This window comes from Lonchura striata, chromosome 10, assembly GCF_050655825.1.
Source record: "Lonchura striata isolate lonStrDom1 chromosome 10, ASM5065582v1, whole genome shotgun sequence".
In the NCBI taxonomy this organism is placed as follows: Eukaryota; Metazoa; Chordata; class Aves; order Passeriformes; family Estrildidae; genus Lonchura; species Lonchura striata.
Window position 1 is genome coordinate 5,685,919 of NC_140712.1, and position 22,803 is coordinate 5,708,721.

Here is a 22,803-nt window from a genome sequence, read left to right on the forward strand (position 1 = left end):
TGCTTATGGACATCAGTGTCATGGCCCTGCTCCACAAGCATCGGGGATGGGCAGGGGAACTGACTATAAAACCAGGAAAAATAGTCAAATCCGTCTTGGTGCCACACAGGGCTCTGCGGGAGGTGCCTGTGATGTCAGCAGGAGACTTGCCCTGGCCTGGGGCTGCTCTTGGCAAGGCATCTGGGAAGTGCCTCTGAGGCAAGAATGCAAGCACTTGCCAGGTACAGAACTGGACAGATCAAGAAGTCAAAATTTTTCATTCCAACTATCTATAGGAAATAGGGTTTTTTTATTATTTCAAGTTTTCATAAAAATCCATAATTATTGAAATCAAAGTTACAGAAGAAAGTTCGTAACTTTTTTATTGATTTTATTTCTTTTTTTCTTTCTTCCCCCCTCCCCCCTTTGTTTTTCCCCTCTCAGAGTTATATCTGACACCAGAGTCCATCAGACAAAGTCCTTACAAACACAGGAGTCCTGAAGACATCGGCTGAATGTTTTCCTGGTATAAAGAAGAGGAGGAGGAGGTGGTGACAGTGCGGGCGCAGTGGGTTTGGACAGGGGCAGAGGGCACGGTAGAAGGAGAGAGGTCGGTATGTTTGTGGCAATGTTTTTTAATTATTTTTTATTTGTTCATTTGTTCTTTTTTTTTTTTTTTAAAAAAACAAACAACACCATTATTATTTGCAAATTGTTGCCTGGTTAAATCATTTTCATATTAAACTTGCGCGGCGCATCGGCAGAGCTGATGCCCGCATCGGACTTCCGTGGCACGTACTCAATTTCAATATTGTGCTTGGTGTTGCCTTTCCCACGGCTCCACAGGAAGAGGAGCACCAGACAGAAGAGCACGACGCCCAAGAAGGAGATGAAGCCCATGGTGGTGGCGATGATGAGAGTCTTGATGTCAAAGGGGAAAGGCACGGTGGCGCGCGTGCTGTTGGCATCGCTCTCGTTGGGCTGGTTGGAGATGAACGCGAAGGTCTTGTTGGGCTGGTGGGGCCAGTCTGGGGAGTAGCTGCGCACGTGCAGGTGGGCCAGCATGGTGTCGTTGCCACCCGCGTTGCTGGCGATGCATAGGTAGGTGCCGTTGTCCTGGATCTGGGCGTAGCGCACCTCCAGCGTGCCGTCAGGGAAGACAGTGAGCCGCCCGTTGGTTTTGGTAGAGATGAGGTGCTTCCGGGGAGAGAGCCACATGATGGTGGGCGGCGGGTCCCCATCTGCCCGGCAGACAAAATGCACCGTGTGGCCTTCGTCCACGAAGATCTGCTGAGGTTTGCGGTCCCGTATTCGTGCTCGGCGGCAGGTGAAGTAGTTGGGCAGGAGGACATCAGGGAAGTCCTTGAACTCCTTGCCCTGGACGAACTCGGGGGTGGAGCAAGTGGGCTGCTGCTTGTTGAAGTTCAACCTCCATCGCCGCCGGAAAACCCAGAGCAGCCGACAGTCGCAGGCTAAGGGGTTGTTGTCGAGGATGAGCGTCTCCAGGTTGCCCACCGAGTGGAAAGCTGACTCCTCCAGCGTGGTCAGCAGGTTCCCTGACACGTTCAGGATGCGCAGGTAATTGAGGCCGCGGAAGGCGAAGGGCTCGACCGTGGTGAGCTGCCCTCCCACCAGCTGGATCTCCTGGAGCCTGAGCAGGTCATGGAGCATTGAGCCCTCAATGGTGACGATGGGGTTGTAGGACAGGTTCAGGAACCGGAGGTAAACCAGGTGCCTCACCGACACGTACGGGATGGACGTCAGGTTGCAGTGGGTGATGGATAAGGAGGTCAGGTTCAACCCATAGAGGCAGTTGGATGTCATAGTATCCAGGTAGGGCCAGTGTGAGATCTCAAGGACCTTGAGCCGGTACAGCCTCTTGAATGAGTAATCTCGGATGGTGTTGATGTTCAGGTGGCGCAGCCGCAGCACGATCAAACCGTGAAGGTGAGACAGGGCCTCCGTGGGGATGGAGGTCAGGTTGCATTTCTCCAGGGTCAGCTGCTCCAGGCTGTTGAGGCCACTGAAGGCCCGGTGGGAGATGTAGACAAGGTCGTTGTCACCCACCTCCAAAGACTTCAGGTTGTACAAGTCCTGGAACATGTAATCTAGGAGGATCACAATTTTATTCTCACTAATGTCTAGCTTGGTAAGGTTGCTGAGTCCAGTAAACACTCCCAAAGGGATCAGCTTGAGTCTGTTACTCCTGAGCCCCAGCGTCCTGAGGTTGAAGAGGTTGTTGAAAGCCCCAGGTTCAATGGCACTGATAATGTTCTCGTTTAGCTCCAGCTCCTCCAGGTGAGGGTAGTTGGCAAATTCATCCTGGTTGAGTGTCTTGATGCGATTCTTGCCCAAGTCCAGCAGCCTGGTCTCAGTGGGGATCCCCTCTGGCACGACCATGAATCGCTTGCGGTGGCACAGGACGGCGCGCTCCTGGGCAGAGCACTCGCAGCGCGGCGGGCAGCCCGTGGCGGAGCCGGACAGGATGGATCCCAGCATCAGGAGGAGAATTGGCTGCCAGCAGGCCAGGATTGGGCTGCGCATACTCGCCTCCCCAGCTACCATCCTATCTCTCACCTGCAGGTAACAGTGGGAGAGAAAGAGCAGTGGGCACGTGAGCAAACAACGGGCACAGCCACGGCAAAAGGTCTGGTGTCCTGGCAGAGGTGACAGTAAAGCAAAAGGCACCAACGATGCACAGCACGGGGTCTAATTTTCCAGCTGAAATGCAGCCCTTTGACTTCAAGACCCTCTCTCCTCCCCACTCCCTGACTTTCCACTTGATTGAACGTGCACAGACTTTTGAGTGGAAGGTCTTGAGGAATCTGTGTCATACAGCTTCCTCTGCTTCTTAAAAAAATAATTTAATACGAAACGCATCTATCTACATCCTATTTTAAGCTCTTGAAATTATTCCGTTCCTTGTAGATGGAGCCTGAATATAAAGGCTACTTTGCAAACAGAGGAGCTGAGCACAGGATGGAGCATGTGGGAGAGCCCCACTTGGGACGAGCAAGACTGACAGCACAGTGGGAGCCAGCTCCTTCCTTCTGTGCTCCCCCATGCCCCAGCTGCTCTCAGTGTGTCCCCAGGGCCAGTTCCTTGCCTCCCAGCATGCTAGCCTGCAAGGGCAGACCCAAACCATTCTCCCCCCAGAAAAAGCAACTGGGGAGACACTGCCTACAAGAGCAAGCTGTAGCCTCAAGTCAGGTCCAGGGGGGCTCTGGATAATGAGGGAGCTGCCTGGTGTCAGCTAAGAAAGACTCAGCCTCCTGCTGATGTCCCTGGGGAGGGCTGGGAGACCTCCCTGGGGGCTCATGGTCTGGCTTGTACCCCAGCCCAGAGCCATCCTGGCCCGGCAGAAGAGAATGCTCCTTGTCATGCTGCCTTTGTTGCATTTATTTCCTTGTTCAGGCTGTTATGAGGAATCACATCATATCAATATTGCATATTAGATCTCTGGCTACTCCAGCCCTTGTTTATATCTATTGTTATGTTACTCTCTGCACTACTCCCACTAATGCTATTTATGGCTATTGCCAAACACACCCAATCCATTACTTCCATTGGCCCCGTTTGTATCCATCACTGTATATCCTGTCCATTACTTTCCCTGCTCTAGCACTATTTATGGAGCTGGTACACGTTCTGCACATTCCTGCCATTGCGTCTGCTCATATTCATCATTTCATACAGATATATGACCCAAGGATCACTTTTGTTCCCAAAAAATTATTCAAAATTTCTTTGTAAGATACAAGGGTGGGAGATGATGGACTGGCCATAAAAATGTCCACCAGCACCATCTTGGAAAACACCAGCCTCGGCACAGCCAGTGATGGGCTGTGAGGGCCTGGAGTGTCACCAGAGGAACCCTCTGTGGTTTCCTCCCATTCCACTGTCCCCTTCCCCTTTCCCTGCTCCTTTGGCAGTAGGGCTGCTCAGTGGGGATCCCGCTGAACACATCACCCCAAAGTGAAGGGGTGCAGGGATGGCAGCTGGTCCTGCCGAGCTCCCCTGGCAGTGATGCTGAGCTCCCTCCTGCTGGCCCTGGGCCAGCAGGTCCCAGTCCAGTGGAAACATTTCCAGTGGGAGTGCCTGGGCTCCAGCCAGGCTGCAAGGAGCCATTTTCTGGGTATTTACAATCCATCATCTCCCATGTCATCACCTCCCTGGTGCTGGGCAGCAGTACAGATACAAGCGGGGCTGCTGCTACCACTGCCATGCTGCTGGGCTGGGGCTGGTGCCCTGGAGCCAGAGTGGCGCCCTGGTTGGCATGGCCCAGGTTGCACATGGATTTGTTCCCCAGGCTCATGCTGCAGCCCCGGCTGGGGCTGGGCTGCCAGTGGGTGCCCATGGCCAGGAGCCTCCTGGTCACTGCTCTCCCACCACATGCTTGTTGCCGAGAGCTGGCTCGCCTGCAGCCTTTTTTCTCAGAAACCAATTCCTGCTCTTCACAGCCGTGCTGAGAAAGCCATCAAAGACAGCAAAACACGGCATGCAAAACAAAATACTGTCTGAGGGGCTTAATTATAGCAGGACTGAAAACACTCAGCTCATTAAGAGTGCCAGGCACCAGCCTTGTTTGTGTGCTGGGCCAAAAACTCCACTCTGCCTGCATGTGCTGCTCTGTTCTGGTCCCTGTTGGGCATGGGGAGCGGGCAGAGCCGAATCCTGCAGACCAACTTCCCCCAGGCTCAATCCTGCCTCTCCACCAGCAGGAAGGGGACTGCACCTCCAGAGCACCTTGTCCAGTGCTGTCATCCCCAGTGCAGCCTCGGCAGAGCCAGAGCTGTGCGGTATCAATGAGTCAAATATCGGCAAAGAGGCAATAGATGAATGAAGCAGAATCTGTGTGGCGTTACCGACGAGCACAGCCCAGAATTAAAGTCTAGACACACCTCACATGTTATTAGTTCTCAGCTAAATTTAAATCCGTGATAAATACAATCCCTGACAAAACATCCGTAATCTTAATAGCCAGAGTCACAGAAGAGCTTTGGGAGAAAGACAATAAATAAGCTGGAGAATTCTGAGCTAAGATGAGCTTTAAATCACTTCTGGCTCCCATTTACCTCTGCCTGATTCGGAGAGAAATAGTTGTGCCTCAAGGTGATGTGGATATTAAGAGATGCCCTTCTAAAAACTACTCAAACTGCGATTTTTGTGTGAGCTGGGGGCCAACAATGTATGCATGGTTTTACAGCCCCTGCACAGCTGCTAGCTGCAGGAAGGGCTTTCCATAAAGCCCTCCCAGATTTGCTGTGAGGAAGACCCTGAAACATGGCCAAGCTCCCCTCCAGGGTGCCGGCCATGGCCCAGCAGGAGCTGCCAGGCAGGAGCAGAGGATCGGGCCATGGCCGTGATGCACAACCCAGCCCGTGAGAGCCACAGCCCTTGGCATAAGCGTGGCTCTCCTTCCTCAATCACAAAAAAAGAATCGACAGAAAAAGCAGCATCTGCCAGACTCGCTGCCTTTAGGCAATGAGCAAACCCAGTGCAAGCTAAAGCAAAACTCCTGCTCAGAGCCGTGGCAGCCACTGACCCATCCTCACCACCTGCTGCCCCGGGCTGAGGGCTGTGAGTGCAGACCCCTCCCGCGGGAAGGTCCCAGCCTCGGCCCAAGAGGCGCAGATGGACGCACCAGAGCGCTGCCTCGGTGCTAAATCCAGCAGGACTGCCCAGGGGCTCTGCCTGGGCTCCGTGCTGGGAGGAAGGATGCCATTCTGGGCCTGTGCCTGGAAATGCAGCCTGGGGCCACATTGAAGTGCTGACGTGCGTGGGGTTTGCTCCAGTGTGACAGGCACAGGCTGCCCTGGTGTGGGAGGAACAGCCCCAGGAAAGCCAAACTTGGGTGATGACCCAAATGGGAGCCCAGGCTTTGCTCCTGAGTGTGCTCCTGAGGATGCCCCAAGGGGTGGGCAGCTGCCTGGCCATGCCCACCACTGTCACCGCTGTCCCTGGGCTGTCCCCTGCTCCCCACCCCACTGAGCAGAGAGCGATCTGCTGTGCTGACAGGGAGCGAGCAGGAGGCAAAAATCCCCGAGTCAGCTCCAGGCCCACCTGGCAGCCATAAATTACGGGGCGGGAGATGTTCACCCTTGAACCAGATGCTTCTGAGAGCATCGAGCGACAACAGCAATTTAGGACAAAGCGAGCCATACCCCAGCAGGGAGGGGGCCCACAGTGCTCTGGGGGCACAGTGTCCCTACCCTGTACCTGCAGGAGCCAACCTCCTGTCCCCAGCTGTGCACAGGAGAGAGCTGGACTCAGCAGTGCCAGGCATCCTCACTGGGCTGTGATGGAGGGGGGAGTTCAGCCATGGGCTCACCCCCTCTCTGCCACAATGGCCTCACACCAAGCCATTGAGACACTGCTCCTCGAGTCCACGCTCCTCTAAGCTGCTCCAGCTAAATCACATTTTATTGAACTTCACTACATTTTAGAGACAAAGACTCCAGGTTTACAAATAAATATTTAACAACCTTTCCTGCTGCTAGAGGAGTTTCTTATCCAGACCATGGGCTTTGCATTGTTTCTGTAGCTGTCTGCAAAGCAGCAAAACAAAGGGAGCAGCTTTAATTTGCCAATCACGTTTGTGCCCATTTCCTCCTCTCATCATTTCCCCTGTGTCCGGTGTGCATTTGTGGGCCCTTTTGCTTTGTCTCTCCCTCCTCTCCACCCTGTCTGCTCCTTCCTTCTCCTCTTCTCCCACCCAGTCCCAGAGTGCAGGTATTGGCAGTAACCACCCTTTTCCCCAGCTCAAGGGTGGGCAGCAATGGGTGGGAGCATCAGGCAGAGGAGGCAGTTTCCCTTCTGGAATCTCCATGCTTCACATGGGGAAGAAGAAATCAAAGAGGGAGAGCATAAAGTGATTCCTGAGTGTTGTCAGGGCTGGCTGGTAGGCACAGCCAGGGTGGCACAGCACTGGCCTGGGTGATGGAGATGTGCCACCACACTCTTCTGGACCTTCATTAATGGATGGGCTGCTAAGAAAGGCTTAGAGGGCTGCCCTGTGTCCTGGCCTGGCCCCAGAATCATCCAGGAGCAGCACAGGAAGGTGAAAGAATGGGGGAGAAACAGGCAGAAGATGACAAGGACCCCTCAGGGTGGTGGGGACACATGAGCAAGTTGTGCAAGACAGTGAGCCAAGGCAGGTCAGCCAGAGGAGTGCCCACCCCCAGCCCACCAGCCACCAGCTGCCAGGGTCACCGCTCCCCTTCCCACAGGAAGGCACAGCTCTCCAGCTGGGAGCTCTTGCTCAGCCTCCTGGAGTATCTGCTTTCAGCAGCTCCGAGGTGGGAGCCTGGAATAGGTGTGATGGAACCTGATCTGCTCTGGCAGCTGCTCTGAAGCTGTAAATGAGCACGAAGAAGTATTGGAGATTGCAAATCCCCTTCCGGCACTGACACCGCCCGGCTGGCACCACATTTCAGCCATGGCTGGCCCATGGGAGCGCCCTGCAAAGGCATTTCCTCATGGAAACAGCCTCTGCCACCCAAAATGTTGTGTCCCCAGCACTGCAGTTGGTCAGGAAAGCATCAAACCAGAGGGCAAGGAGAGCAGAAAAAACAGGGAGATGCTCAGGGGAGAAGAGCTCTAACACGGGCTGAGGGGCTGGAATGCTGGTAAGGGAAGGCTTTGGTCCAGCTGTCTACTGTTCAAACCTGGGCTGTGGCTCTGCCTGATCCCACACAGGGACAGCTATGTACAGTGGAGGGACAGCCAGCAGTGGCCCAGAGCCAACCTGCAGAGTGGCTTTCAGGCAGGTGATTGGAGAAGGACGATGGGAAGGAGATCCTGGTTGTCTCTGCAGGATGCTGAAGCTCAGAGCAGTTTTTGCTGAGGCTGTTTCTTGCTGCGATCACATCTGTGCAAGAGCTCCTCACCCTCCTCCTACCTGTGCTCCTTCGTTTTGAGCATCTTTTCTCTCTCTGGCTGCCCATGCCTCAGCGCCCCATCAGCAGAGAAAACATCCTGACGAGGGATCAATAAGTAATTGCACAGGCAGCTGTGGATGTCAGGGGTGTAAAGCCCTGAGCCAGCACAAGATAAACAAGTGGGGGTGAGGGCCCAGTGCAGAGTGGGGCTGGGGCTTAGGGCCAGCCACGCTCCTCTGCTCATGGGCAGACGTGGCCAGGACATGGACCAGTCCCTGCTGCCACAGCCACTGCCTGAACTGGTGGTTCACTGCTGCCTAGGTCAGGTGAGCCTGGAGAAGGCTCATTTTTTATTACTTATGTGAGCCAAAGAGCAGGAGAGTTGTGTTTGCCAAGGGAATAGCTCCCAAGGGTTGGCTGGAGACTTCTAGGGCTGGGCCAGGAAGAGGTGGCTGGAGGCTGGTGGGCACTGAGAATAACATGCACCATTTGAATGGGGATTCTCCTTCATTTTTGCAAATGTCCTTGGGATTGTTATCTCTGTGGCTACGGGCTGGGTCACCAGGATGTTTAAAGTGCTCACCAAAGGCAGCCAGCTCACCTTGCACTCTGATCATTGAGCACTGTGTACAGGAGGCTCCAGTGCACCATGAGGGTTTCCCTAGATGGTTCTTTTTCCCTGTCTGTAGATGGGAAAGGGAAATGGAAAAATCCCGGGCTCTTCTCAGGGCAATGGAAACACTTGCCCTGAAGAGGGGAAAGAAAGTCCAAGGAGGGTGTCTGCTGGGAGAGCACCAGGGTCACAGTGACATTGCAAAGGCATCCCCTGCGACGTGCCCATGGCCCAAATGCCTTCTGTGCTTCTTGAGCTCCCCTGAACTGCCCTGCACGGGGTGGCAGTGCTGGGCTGGAGGTGGGCACAGCCCTGCAGGCAGCCATCCCTCCCGTCCTCCGCTGCGGCTGGGGCGGCCCCAGCGCTGCTGAATCAGCCCGAGCCCAGCTGCACAGAGCCTGAGCTGGAGCCGTGTGCAGGGCAGGACAGCACCTGACACGGCATAAAAGCAGCTGCAACAAAGTCACCCCACTGCCAGCGTGCCTCTCGTCCCAGGCAGGGACGATGGCTTCGCTCTGTGGCCTTGCCTTGAGGGCTGGGGCTTCCTGCTCCCCCAGACCCAGGCTCCAGCCTGTGCCGTGGGCAGTGCCCCAGCAGCAGGAGGACACAGCTCTGCCAGGCTGACACCGCTCCTGCCCACCACAAACCACACCCAGGGGCACCAGGAGGTACAAGCTGTTCCCTCCTATGGCTCCCTGCCTGGGAACCCCCCGTCACATCCACTACCAAAAGGCATCCCATGGCTCTACAGCTCCCTAGAGCTGTGCTCAGTGCCCATGGAAGGGCTGGGGCACCAGCAGCTCCAGCACAGAAACCCAGGGCTAGCAGATCTGGGGGAGCCCCACCAGTGTCCTCCTGCCCTCTTTTACCCAGAGCTGCCTCAGCAGGACAGCAAATGCCAAGCCAGCCCAACACCCTGGTCCCAAGGACCATCAGAGAGCAGCGGTGAGGCTTTGGGATGTGACCCTCACTAAATGCCACCACTCCAAGCCACTCTGTCCCTACTGCATCCCTGCTGCTGCTTAAAGGTTGAAACCCCAGATCAAAGTCCCAAAGGCTGGGGAACAGCAGGTCCAGGGACCAGTCACATTCCTTACATTTAATTTAGCTAAGACTGTACTTACAGCACCACTTTGGCTCCCAGGCCACATCCCTTGAATCTCCCTAAAACCAGCACAGGATACCAAGAAAAGTACAAGGGCTGCTCCTTTCCTCTGAAAATCTTTGGGATAGTGGCAAGAGAACTTCAAAGGACATAGGACATAAAGCCATCAGCTTTGCTGACCTCAGGGAAACCTGCTGATTTACACCCCTTTAGGACCAGCCCTGGTATTTTTATACTGCTGCCTAAAATAAGTGGCCTGGGAAGCCTTTGGGAGAAGCCAAGTGCAGCCCAGGCCGGCAGAGCTGGCTCTGGGATCACCCACCGGTGAGCCAAGTGGCAAGGGCCAAGGGACTGTGTGTGCCGTGCTGCCAGGGCTCCCATGGCACCAGTGGAGCTGTCCTTGCTCCACACCCCACAGGGACACGGGGCAGAGCAGGGTGCCAGGAGCACAGCTGTGCTGCAGGGCACTGTGAGAGATGGAAGCCCCAGTTCGCTCCATCCACCTCATTTCCCGACTCCTTCCCGCAAGCCAGATCTCTCTCTCCCCCGCCCTCCCATTTATTATTAAGTTTTGTTCACATAATCACAGATTTGGTGCCGCAGGAAATTCCAGAGAGGGAAATGGAGAAAAAGGGAGGCAAAGAAAGCATGAGCAATAGCAAGTGCAGAGGGAAGATTCCTCTTCCCAGCCTGGTTTTCTCTGGACTAGTTTTACATGTATAATTCCTTTTTCTTTTCCCCTTTCTCACTTGTTTGATTTTTGCATTATTTATGGCTTGTCTTCAGGGCCTGTATTTGCTGTTATTGTTTCATTCAACAATAAAATGGATTAGATAAAAACAAACTGCGCTGAGCCGTGGCTGAGCCTGCCCATCCTGCATCCAGCTGAATCCACACAGCCGGGCAGAGCGGGCAAGGGGCTACCAGCCCTTCCCAGCCCAAATATTGCAGGAAGGAAGGTGCTGCAGGATGTGGCCTGGACAGGGTTTGGGCTGATAGAAATCCTTGGCAGTTATGGGGCTGTGCAAGGCACCGTGGTTCTAATGCCCATGAGAAGGGGTGTTGGTGTCAGCACAGTGGCACACTCAGCCAGGCCATTCCTTTCCAGCACGCGCTGAGCCCGTGGGCATAGAAAAAAAAGAGGGACCCACCGTGGGGATGGAGCAGCTCCCCACTGCCCTCAAAAGAAGGCAGCTATGGGGTGGGCTTGCTGTGTTTTGCCTGAGCTGAAAGCAAGGCTCTGCCCTTTCTCCTCTCCCAGCACTGTGGATAATGACACGGAGCCTGCGCTCTGGGCTGTAAGTGAGAACAAAAGTAATCAGGGGAAATCCAGTGCATGGGAATGCAATCGGAAACGCGGGGCCAGGGTTTCCATTTCGCTGCCGCTCCGGTGCCGTTTCCCATTGAGGAGGATAAACAGGCTGAGCACAAATCAGTTTAATGGCAGCACCTAATGGCAGCACAATTCTGTGCTCCCCGGAGCGCGCCGGAGCTCAGGCCCAGAGTGGCAGCCAGACGCCGGCTCTGTGGGATGGTCACCCCACGGCACAGCCCCAAAAAAGCCCTGGGACACCCCAGGACTGGCTGCCCTGGGCAGCAGCACGGACACAGCCCCGTCCCCCACGGCACGAGCGGACTGGTGTCCCTCTGCAGCCCTGGGGGTGGCCATGGATGGTTGTCTGCCCAATTCCCAGCAGAGAAGAGGTGTCCCTGTGGGTGTGCCTCGCATCCCTAAGGTGCTCAGACCCAAGGGGAGCCTGTGGAGTGCCGTGCCTTGCTCTGTGCTACAGCACACGAAGCACTGGCCAGCAGAACAAGCCACCAGGCCAGTGCTTTCTGTGATGCCTCCCCGGCTCCTCAGGCTCACATTTTGGGTAGAATGGATGGATCTGGGTCTCTGTGACTATTCCCAGTTCAAAGGAGGGGTGGAGAAAGGCTGGGTTCGGCTACAGGAGGGAGAGGTTTGACTGCTGAAGGGTGAGAAGTACCTCTGGAGTGCTCAGGCTTTGCTTACCACCCCCAGGTTGCCTCTGAGGTCTAAATCGGTTGTTTCCCATTTCACACTCGACATCTCAAATCCAAACAAAGAGCTGAAAGAATAGATCACGTCAAAATATTTCTGCTTCTCCCTCCTACGAGAATTCCCCATCAGAGACCAATCCAATTAAGGTGCAGGTTATGAAATTAACCATAATTACCAGAGCGATATTTAATGTTTTGCATTCTGATGAAGAAACAGAATGGAAATGACAAAAAAAATTAGTAATTGTGGGTCCTACTGTTATTTATAACTAAAAGCAATATAGGGTGAGGAGGGGAAGGGCTGCCAGGGAAGTGAGGGCTGTGTGGGGGGCAGGGGCTGGGCTGCATCAGGAACCTGACAAACCTAAGGGCACATCCCCCAGGGAGCCATGGCCAGCCTGACCCCCCAGAGCAGAGGTCAGCCCAGTCTGATGACAACCACGGGCATTTTGCTATTTGAGCATCCCTTGGACAATGCTGGACCACAGGAATCATGTCCCAGAGCCACAGCCCAGTCCTGCATCTCCTCACTCTGTCCCTGCTCCCTGTGGGGACCCTCCAGCTCACCCAAGGACTGTCCCCACCTCAGGACAATGACCACAGCCCTGAGACAAAGGACACGAGTGCTTCAGTGGGGAAAGCCTTTGGCCTGTGCCAGGATGCTCTGCCTGTGGAGCCCAGGAGAGGAATGCTCCCTGGACACGTCCACTGCAGGATGCTGAGGCACTGACCAGCACTGACACATGAATACAATGATGGAAAAAGCCATGCAGAATGGTTAAACAGAATCATGTGTGTGCTTCACCATGAGAATGAGCGAACAAAGCCAAGCTCCCCAGCCCCTGTGACATGCACGTGCTGCCCTGCCTGATCCTTACTCCAGTAGGAGATGCTGTCTGGATGGGGTATGGACCTGGGAGAGGCGAGGGATGGTGGCCAAGATGTTGGTGGGGTCAGAGGCAGGACTGAGCCACTGGTGGGGCTCATGGCAGGGCTCCCCCAACACGGCCATGCTGCACCAATACACTCCATGCATCCCATGCAGGTCCAGAGAGGCCCCGTTGGCCATTCCTGATTGCTGCTCCTGAAAGGTGGGAATCACCCAGGATTCCCCCCAGCACAGTGGCTGAGGGCTCTGCTCAAGGCTGGGCAGTCCCTGCGCTGTCCCTCCATCCCGAGACAGACTGGTGTGACCTCCTGTCCCCAGGGGTGGAGAGAGCCACACACTCCCTGCCTGGGCTGAAGGGGAGATGATGATGTCACTCTTGGTGACATTTATCAGCATTTATTCAATTGCCCGGGTCAAGCTGACAATTAACACTGCTCAGACACCTCTGTGCGACCCAGCTTTGCCCTGGTGACAAGGGGACAGAGGCCACACCATGCTGCTGGCGGTGCCTGGGGGCTGGGGAAGCACTGGGAAGGGGAGCCTCTGGTGTTTGTCCCCTTCCCCAGACAAGCCCCATCCCCGGACACCCCTGTCCCCCCATGTATCACACATGCCCTGGCACTGCCCAAAGGCAGCAGGCTCAAACAGCCACCAGCACTGGCTGGGAGTAAGGCATGTCCCCAGGCATGGTCACAGGGTGCTGGGACACACAGCAGAGGCACAGAGATCTCTCTCCCCACAGCCACTCCCTGCCAAAAGCTCCCATTTCTACTCTCCCAGATGGAAAGAAAGTGGAAAAAATTGACTAAGAAGAAAATTGAGGTCATGGCCTTCCACTTCTTTCTCCCTTTGTTTTTCTTGGGTTGTTTGATTTGAGGTAAGCATTTGCAGCCCTTTTCTTTCTCATCCCAGCCTTCTCTGCTACCTGAAAAGCTCTTCTGGCTCTTTTCCCACCAAAAGCCATTTCTGCTCATGGTAGGATGAACCCTGCTTGAGGCTCAGCAGAGAACAAAGGAGAGCTGCTGACTCAGTGCACTGGGCGTGTTGGAGAGACCAAACACCCACCCTGGCCAAGCTGTGAGTTGTGTTTTCCACCCAAATGTTCACAGAAATATGCCCACTGCCAACTCTGCCTCCAAGGACGGGGTCACACCAAATAGCAGCACCCAGTGGTCATCCAACGTACCTCATCGAGCCCCAACAGCTTGTGTTGTGTTTTATAATTCAACAACTGTAATTACACTATAATTGTGGTGTTATTATCAAGTGATTTATCAACCTCTGGATTAAAGCCTCAAGTCAGAGGATTTTATACTTGTCACTTACATGGAGTAGCACTAAGTTCAGCAGTGCTACCGTGGCTATGTGAAGGAGGACACTAAAGAAAACAGAAGTCCTTCAGTGATGCTGTTAACCTTCCAGGAAACAGTGGTAATTAGAGGTATCACACAGTAATTACATTACAGGTGTAGAGTAACTGCAGCACAGTACAGTGTTACAGTGGTACAGCCATTTGTTGAGTAATTAATCCATCCACAAGACAGCCTGGAAAATCTGATGCTTCCCAGGAGTTGTAAAAGCAGCTCCACTGCCTCCTCCAGCCACCTCCTGCCCATTCCATGAGACGCAGCGAGAGCTGGGGCTGCCTGAGCACTGGAGCAGGCAGGTGCTATGGGGAGGCTTTAGCCCAGGGGCACATTTCCCTCATGGCCTTGCTCATCGTGAGAGCTCCAGAGGTGCCCTCTCATCCAGAGCATCCAGCAGCTGTGCCAGCGGGATCCAGGAAGGAGCATGGAGCAGCAGGTAGAAGGCACAGCCACCCCAGACACTCCTCCCACCGTGCCCCAGCACACCCTGCTGGATGGGCACAGGGCTGGGTGGGGTTTGGGCACCCAGAGAGGAGCTAGCCCATCTCCTGGAGCTGGGACAGGCACGGCTGCTCTGGCCATCTGACCTGCAGGAGGTCCAGGACAGGGACACAGCGTGCTCTTGGAGCCAGGGGAGCAGACAGGGAAGAAGCAGGGGGAAGAAAGGTTTGGGCAGTGATGCTGGCTGGAATAGCTGCCTTTGGGTGGGATGGGCTGGGATAGGGGCTGGGATAGCTGCCTTTGGGTGGGGAGGGGCTGGGATAGGGGCTGGGATAGCTGCCTTTGGGTGGGATGGGCTGGGATAGGGGCTGGAATAGCTGCCTTTGGGGGCGGATGGGCTGCGCAGTCCTGTGCAGCCCCCGAGGTGGAGGAGATGGCCGGAGGCACGGCCTCACTGCTGCTCCACAGCCATCTCCAGCACGCGTGAAGGTCAGGTCAGGGCTGCTGCAAGGTGCAGAGCAGTGAGGAGAGGGTTAAGGCAGGAGGGCTGGGATGGGGCTGTGGAAGGGGTCTCATTGCAGAGCCACAGCCGGGCTCTGGGAGATGGTGCAAAGGAAGGGGAGGTGGAGGGGGATCCGTAGAGTGGAGCTCTTCCTGGGGATGCCTGGACTTCCCCCCGCGAGTCGAGACCCCGGGAGCAGCAGGGCTGTCACACCGATCCCCTGCTGCCGGCCAGCGGCGACAGTCGCTTGCTGGAAAAGGCGTTCGCTGGGAGGGAGCGCGGATGGCGATTGCTGGGGCAGGGACAGGGAGAGGCGACGCCAACCAGCCCGAGCAGACCCGACCCCACCAGAGCCCACGCCCGCCCGCTGTCCCTCCCTCCTCGTGCAAATCCCTTTCGCGGTACCGGCGCTCCCATTCCTTCTCGGAGGTGGCATCTCCAGCACCCGGATCGAGCCGTGCCTCTACCCATCACTCGGGCTATTTATACATCCAAGGCGCAAGGTGAAAAATCCAATAACCTACACACAGTAACGGAGAGCAACAAGCACCGGCACCGCCCGGGAGGGCTCCCAGAGCCCTTCTGCCAAGCGCTCCTGGGCATCCTCACAATCCCCACTGCCCTGTGGAGCTCCTTTGACATTAACCAATTCTTTTTTCTGCCAGACACAAACCGAGGGCAGAGCCCGCATCGGCAGCATGACCCTGGCCCAGCATCTCCAGTTCTCTAGGTTGGCTCCCGGCTCCGAGGTGTGAAGCTGAGCCCAGGCAGGGGGACCCTTCAGAGCCCCCCGAGCCCTCCCGGAGCCTGAGGAATCACCCCACTCGGCATTAGCTCCCCACGTCCCCGACTCACCTATCTCCAGGCTGGGGGCTGGTGACAGAGAGGTGAACCCCTGCCCTGAAAAATACCCCTTCCCCATGACTCCTGCCTCCAGTCTCAGGGCTGGAGAGCTGTCCCTGCCCGTCTTTAACCCTTAATGCCTCTGCTCTGGGGATGGGCAGTGGTACAGTTCCTCCTCTTGAGTTAACCCTTGCTGGGCAGGAGATGGGCACAGCCAGCTTGAGGCTGATCCCTGCTCCCCTGCCAGTCCCGGAGGGTAGCGCTGTCCAGACTATCCGTTCCCTACCTGAACAAGGCATCTGCTCCAGGCTGGCCAATTCACCCGGGATCTACCAGGAGAGGAGGAGGATACTCCCCATCAGGACACCGCCTCAGTCCCGCCGAGCCCCAGCTCCCCCGCTGGGACCCCGGCCCCGAATCCCGACCCCGCCTGGTTCGTAGCTCCCGCAGGGGCTGCGCCGAGGCTGCGGGAACGGTGCGGGGAGGAGATGGGCAGAGGGGAGCGCCCGGCAGAGCGGGGCGAGGAGGCGGCAGCATCCGCACCGGCGGGGCTGAGGGCGGCAGCCCCCGGCGCACACGGCTCCCCCGCACCCCCGGGGCAGCACCAAGTTCAGCCCCGCGCCCTCCGCACCGGCGCGGGACCGGCGCCGTCCCGGGGCCGCGGAGCCCCCGCGCCGCTCCCGCCCCGCCGCTCCCGCCAGCCCCGCGCCGCGCTCCGGTCCCCCGTCCCGCTTACCCGCATCTCATCCTCGCCGGCGATCTCCTTCGGTCAGAAATGGCATCTCCCCCGGCCCCCCCGCCAAACCTCCACCTGCAGTAGCGCAGCTCCCCCTCTCCGCAGCGACAGCACACGGAGCGGCGGCGGCGGCGCTCCCGGGGCCGGGCCGCCCCCCAGTCCCGCGCCCGGGGGAGGGAGGGCCGGGCCGGGCCGGGCCGGGCACGGGCCCCGCCGGGGCCGCCCTAGGGCCGCGCGGCCGGCGGCTCCCTGCCCTCCGCGCCCGGGCGGCCGGCGGCGCTTCGGGGCGGCGGCATCGCCCCCGCGGGCGGGCGGGCGGCTGGCTCAGCCCGGGCTCCGCACGCCCGCTCCGCCGGCCGGGTCTGCCGCGGCGGGGCCGGGCCGGGTGCCGCCGGCCCCCGCCTCCCCTCCGGGAGGAGCCGCCGGCGGGTGCGGGGCGGTGCGCGGAGCGGCGAGCGCGGCAGCGGCGGCCGCGGCCGGTCCCTCCTCCCGCCGCCGCCCCCGCTCGGCGCGGGGGGTGCGGGTCCCCGGGGTGCGGGCGGGGGGAGCGGGGATGGCTCCCCCGCCAGCCGGGGCCGCTCGATGGATGGGGCCCCTCGCAGCCCCCGCCCCGCCGCCGCCGGTGCAGCCTCGCTGCCCGCAGAGGACGGAGCAAGGCGGCTCTGCCCGTCACCGCCGCGTCGGTGCCCAGCCCGCCCCGCGTCCGCCGGGAGACGGTGCCGGGCTGCCCTGAGGATTCCGGAGGGTCCGTCCTACAGCAGCTACCTCAGCACTGCGCTTTGCTCCTCTTTACACTGTCCCCACACCCCGGCACATAAGAGGGAAAGGGCTGCAAGCGGCGAGGGGACCCCTCCGAGGACAGGTCTGGGACCCGGTGATCCCAGAGCCCCCTCGGAGGGTCCGGCCATGCTGAGCTGATGGCCTTTCATTCAGGACTAAGCACGCGACTTCCCGAGCACTGCCCACCGCTCCCAATTCCATAATGGACACTTTATCCAGCAGCGTTAGATGTGCCCAGCGCTGGCTCTCGCAGCTGAGGCTGATTTCTCCAGCAGGGACGGACACAAACTTTGCTTGTAACGTGCACTTTCCCTCCCTGCCTCCTCTGGCTGGGCTTGCCTGGGGTGCTTCCTGCCCTGTCCTGCTTCTACCCAGCTGTGCCTGGCTGCCGGCCAAGGCGGACCCAAGGCAGGGGCGCCCGGGCGCTCTGCAGGAGCACGGGCTGGGGCCACGAGAGCCTTCCCTTGAGCGGCTCTTGGAGCAAGTGAGAGCTTCTGTGCTGGCCCCAGGCCTCTCCTGTGCGATGGCCGCCCCCAGCCTGCCATGGAGCACAGGAGAGGCCATCCCAAGCTCATGTCCCTGCAGTGGGCGACGAGCAAGCCCCGGGAAGCTCGAGCTCCTCCTGGCACTCAGGCAGAGGCTGCTGCCGCCCCGGAGCCCCGTTATCCTCCTGCTTGGCACGGGCGAGCTTCTGAGCAGAGGAGGAATAACGAAAGGGTGGGCACGGTGAACTCGGCAGCTGAGGGCTGAATCACTGCAGCTCTCTGCTCCTGCCCACTGCTCGGCTCCCACAGGCACAGACCCCGGCTCGCTGGAGAGTGGGTACCCGTCAGGTGTACATCCCTGCGTGGGCTGGGGCACGGCATCCTCGTGGCAAGGAACGAAGTGTGGTGACAACGCGTGTGCTCCTCCTGCCACCAAGGAACAGCCCGGCTGTTCTCAGTGGTCCTCAGACCTTTACTCAGTGCGGATCGATGCCTCTTATTGTTATGGCTATGGCAGCAATGCCACCGATGTTAATAGCACTTCACAAACACAGACAAAGCCGGCAATCTGAATGCGGCCAGGAAAAAACAGAGGACAAAAGACAAGCGAAGAGCTCTGAACGCCGTTTCTAATGCTTCCGGCCGTCCCCCTCCCCGTTAAAGCCCCACTAAAGTGCAGGGCATCAAGTATTCAGTAGTAACACTCGGGAATAATTCCTGGAACTGCTGGTGTGTGAGGGGGAAAATTTCACCTCAGCCCTTCCACAAAGACACGGCAAGTACGCCACGCACGCAGCACTGGTGGCGTGTGAGAGTGATGCTATGCACTGCCTGGAAGCAGGGGGCCTTCCAAGACCGTCTTTCCCACCTCGGTTCCGACGGCCATCCCCGCCCGGGGAGCGGCAGGGGCGCTGCGTGTGCAGGAGCAGGGATGAGCTTTTGGGCTGAGATGGCATCCGTGCACACCTCTGCTGCAGAGCAGTCCTGTGCAAACCCTGCCTTTTGTGTACCCTCAGCGTGTGATTCCCTTCCCTGGAAGTGTCCAAAGCCAGCTTAGAGGGGGCCCTGAGCAACCTGGCCTAAGTGGAAGGTGTCTGCTCTTGGCAGGAGTTTGGAACTAGAGGATCTTTGAGACCTCTTCCAATGCAAACCGTTCTATGGCTCCATGACTTTGGACCTGGGTGGAGGGACCAGGGGCAGCAGGGGAGGTGAGGGCAGCACAAGTGCCCCAGGAATGGCAGTGGGAGACAGCCCTGGTTTGCTTTGACAGCTACTCTGTGCATTTTGGCCAGCAGTGGGGAGAGGCAATGGGAAAGATGGAGAGTGCAGAGATAAAAAAACATCACCAAAGAGCTGGTCTCTGAGCTGGGGCCCCAAGGCCCTTCCTTGCCCACAGTGCCAGTGTAAGAGCAGCCAGTGCAACCAAACTGCTCAAGGAGCAGCAATGCCATTTGGGTTTTTCTCTCTTTAACCCTCAGCCCACCTCATGGGCAACACTTCCTCACCCCAACAGCCTCAAGGACACATTGGACAAAGGCAGATCCTGGCAGCAGTGAACCCTGCTGGTCTCTGCTGGAGGAATTGCATTGGCCCTTGCTTGGAAGCCCCAAGGCTCCAATGTTTCTGTGTTTATTGACCCATTATGACTGGTGAGCTTGCTGGTAATGTCGCTGAGGTGCTGTAGCATGGGTGACAGTGTGCTGGGGACAGCCAGAAGCACAGAACCAGGCCTCACTGGAAGTACTATCCCCTCCTGTCCCCACTAACAGCCTGTAGCTGTGTGCAGCTGACAGCTTTGCAGATAACATGCCTTTTTTCCCTCTCCCATCACCTTTACTGGCCTCCCCCATGTCGTAGAGACCAACTCCAGCTGTTTTGGGTCAACCTCCTTTTTGCAGCATGGAGTGACCCACAGTGCCCCAGCCCTCCAGGTGCCACTGTCCTGTGCTGACCTGCGTGCAGCCCCTGGATGCTGCAGAGCAGCTCGGCTCACACGCCCTCATTGAACATGTTCCTCTTTAAAACCTGCAGGGAACGGCAGGAACATTTGGGTGTCCATCTGCGGGGGCCCGTCCCTCAGACAGATGCTCCAGCTCTCTGCCACTGCCATCCTGGGATGATAACGGGCTGTGGCAGATGGTTCCCTTCTGCTGGCATGAGGCAGGAGCTTATCCCAGCTCTCAGCTCCCTCCCAGAGAGGCAGCACCTGCACACTGCTGAGGGACCTGGGCAGTGGAACAGACCTGTCCCTCAGGGGAGGGACTCGGGACATGCTCTCTCCTTTGGTTTCTGTGCACGTGTCCAGGAGTGCCGCAATAGGTCTAGAAAGGGCCGGGCTGGCAGGAGGGAGGTGGATTTTAATTACTCCCATTATTATTATCATTCCTTTTCTATCAGATTTTCACACTTTTGTCGTAACAAGCTGAGCTGAGAAAATACATGCAAATGCCAGGCAGAGATAAGATGTACCACACCTTGAAGTCCTGCCAGCGCCGCTCTGGGAATGCCAGATTGGCCGTCTGCCCCTCGGGCAGCAGAACGGGGGAGGGTCTGTCCCTGCTCTGCCCCTGCACATCCAGAGAGGAGGGGACCTCACATGTCCCCTGGGCTTGACCAGCAACCAGCTCCAGTCCCTGGAGAAGGCACCATAAACTCCTGGCTGCTTGGGACAGGGAGGAAAGGTCACCCTAATGTCCTGTGCGTGCCTGGCACATCAATGGACACAGACCTCCCCTGCCCTCCTCAGCACTGTTGGCAGCAGGACCTGTTCCTGAGGAACCCTTGCTCCTGAGGAACCCATGCTCCTGAGGAACCCTTGTTCCTGGGGAACCCTTGTTCCTGAGGAACCCTTGCTCCTGAGGAACCCTTGCTCCTGGGGAACCCTTGCTCCTGAGGAACCCTTGCTCCTGAGGAACCCTTGCTCCTGAGGAACCCTTGTTCCTGGGGAACCCTTGCTCCTGAGGAACCCTTGCTCCTGGGGAACCCTTGCTCCTGAGGAACCCTTGCTCCTGGGGAACCCTTGTTCCTGAGGATGGCTGTTCCACCGGGCCCCTGCAGATGCAGTCACAGGGAGAAACGTGCTCCCAGATCACGTTCTCCCTTGGAGGTGGTGACATTTCAGGGTGTGTGGGGGGCGTGGGATGAAGAGGCAAGGCAGGATATTCCTGCTCCCCCGTCCCCACGGCCATCTGGATATGTGCTGATGCCTCCTCACAGCAGGCTGAGTCAGTCCAGTGGCTTCTCATTATCAGCTGGAAGGAATCCAAATTCCACATTGTATGGCTGCTCCTCAGTGAAAGTGAGGATCCTTATCAAGTATTATCCTAATGCTTTCTCTCTGTGCTGTCTTGTACTGCTCCCTGCTCTGGTCAGCTTATTGATTTGGAGCAGAATGATCCAAAAATTTTTAGACCACCAGCCATTCACTTGGGACAGCAGTGGCAGGAGCCACAGAATGTCCCCCTAGACATGGGCTGGGGCTGTGAGGCCGTGGAGGGGATCCCCCCACTGTCCCCACCACAGCCTCACTTGCTGGATGCTGCAGGTGCATGGCTGGACTCATCTTTAGCTCTCTGTCCAGCTGAAAGCGAGGTGAGAGCAGGAGATGCTTTGCTCATGCCTTGCACATCTCAAATCATGACATGACCTCCATGAAGCTCTGGAGAAGAGGGATAAAGAGGAGAAAAAAGCCTTTCTGTAGGCTCCCTCAGCAAGTGCTACTGAAGACTGGGTAAGCTGCTGATACACAGGGTCTGCCCCAGCTCAGCTCATCCACGTCTCTGCCAGGGCACTGTCACACCCCGACCCATGTGAATCCTGGGTGTGGAAATTAGGCCTTTCTATGCAACATTCTGGAATGGAGAGAGGCCACATGCCCTCATGTCAGCCTGAGTCAAGCACTGATAACTTGGCTGCTCTGTCAAGCAGCCCAAACATGCGGCATGAAGGGCTGAGGGAAAAGGCTCCATTAAGTTCTTAAGCCCATTGACACATATATAGAAGGTATTAATAATATCAAGCACCTCAGTGCCTATTGTTGCCCACGTTCAGGAGATGAAAGATAATTTCTGGGACAAGGAATTTATGACAGTGACAGCTTTTTAACAGCTTGGTGTAAGAATAGGAGCTGCACAACGGGACAAAGAGCAATGATTAAAGAATTTGGCGCAAAGGAGAGAGGACTTGGAGAGAGCTGTGAGTATGGAGGACAGGAGAGTCCTGTCAACTGCCCACACTGAAAAAGCAAATGCTGTCCTGGGCATGGAGGATGGGGAGGTGATGTGGGTGCCATTCTGCTGGGGCTGGCTCACAAATACTTGGCAACTAAGAGAAAGGGGATGAAATAGGCTCCTCATCTTAATGTTAAAAGTGTGTGTGGCAGGCCGAGATGGGCATGGCTCAGCTGGGGCTGCAGCCACACTGGCAGGTGGCATGGGGAGGCAGGGGGGAGCTGGGCTGCCCTGCCCTGCTGGGCACAGGCCAGGGAGCAAACACGCCAGTCAGGGAAGGGAGGGTCTGGCATGGCAGGGTACAGAGGGAGCTCTGCTCCCTGAAGGCCAGAGCTGGAGAAGCAGCAGTGGCAGACCCAGCACCAGGACACGCTCAGGGTGTAATTATTACTAATATCCTCAGTGTTCCTTTGCACACATACGTGCTCCCCTAATGTACACTGCACATGTAAACAGCCTCCTAGTGACATTTGCATGCCCAATTACATCTGCATATAATTGATTTGCATGCACAGTTGGAGGGCGTTTAAAACACTGGAGCCTGCTCTGCACTTTCCCACGGCCACCTCCCCGAAGCCACACGGAGGAAAAAAGGTGCCTCATGCTGGGACCAAACCCCATCCCAGCCCCACAGGGCTGACACCCTTTGTGTCCCTCCCTGCGGGTGTGCCTCTGCCCAGCAGGGTGGGCTCAGAGCCAGCCCCTTCCTGCATCTCCATCATCTGCAGTGGCCCCAAACCCAGCCCCAAACCCAGCCACAGCGCTTGCTGTTTGCTCAGCTCTGTTATAAGTGACTGGCATCATTCCAAAAAGGATTAAAAGCAGGGAGTGAGAAACATAAAAGCTCATGTAATTACGTGCAAAAAAGCCCCTTAATAATTTATAGAGGGAGAGGGTAAATATCTTCGTGTGTTATTCAAGTGTAGCTCATT

At 57.0% G+C, this 22,803-nt stretch overlaps 1 protein-coding gene across 6 annotated transcripts in view; it reads right to left on the reverse strand.

Moving 5' to 3' along the window:
• Positions 1 to 270: 270 nt before the first annotated feature.
• Positions 271 to 22,803, reverse strand: part of LINGO1 (leucine rich repeat and Ig domain containing 1) — a 199,029-nt gene continuing 176,496 nt past the window's right edge. For 3 of the 6 annotated variants that reach the window (XM_085588473.1, XM_085588472.1, XM_031505768.3), the window contains one exon: positions 271 to 2,556. In XM_085588473.1, the coding sequence (XP_085444599.1) occupies positions 703 to 2,544 (1,842 nt within the window). In that variant the 5' untranslated portion in view covers positions 2,545 to 2,556 and the 3' untranslated portion in view covers positions 271 to 702. Of the gene's footprint in view, positions 2,557 to 15,653; positions 15,735 to 15,927; positions 15,966 to 16,377; positions 16,537 to 22,803 lie in introns of those variants that run through there. The other 3 variants (XM_021548101.4, XM_085588471.1, XM_085588474.1) reach the window with 3 other exon arrangements.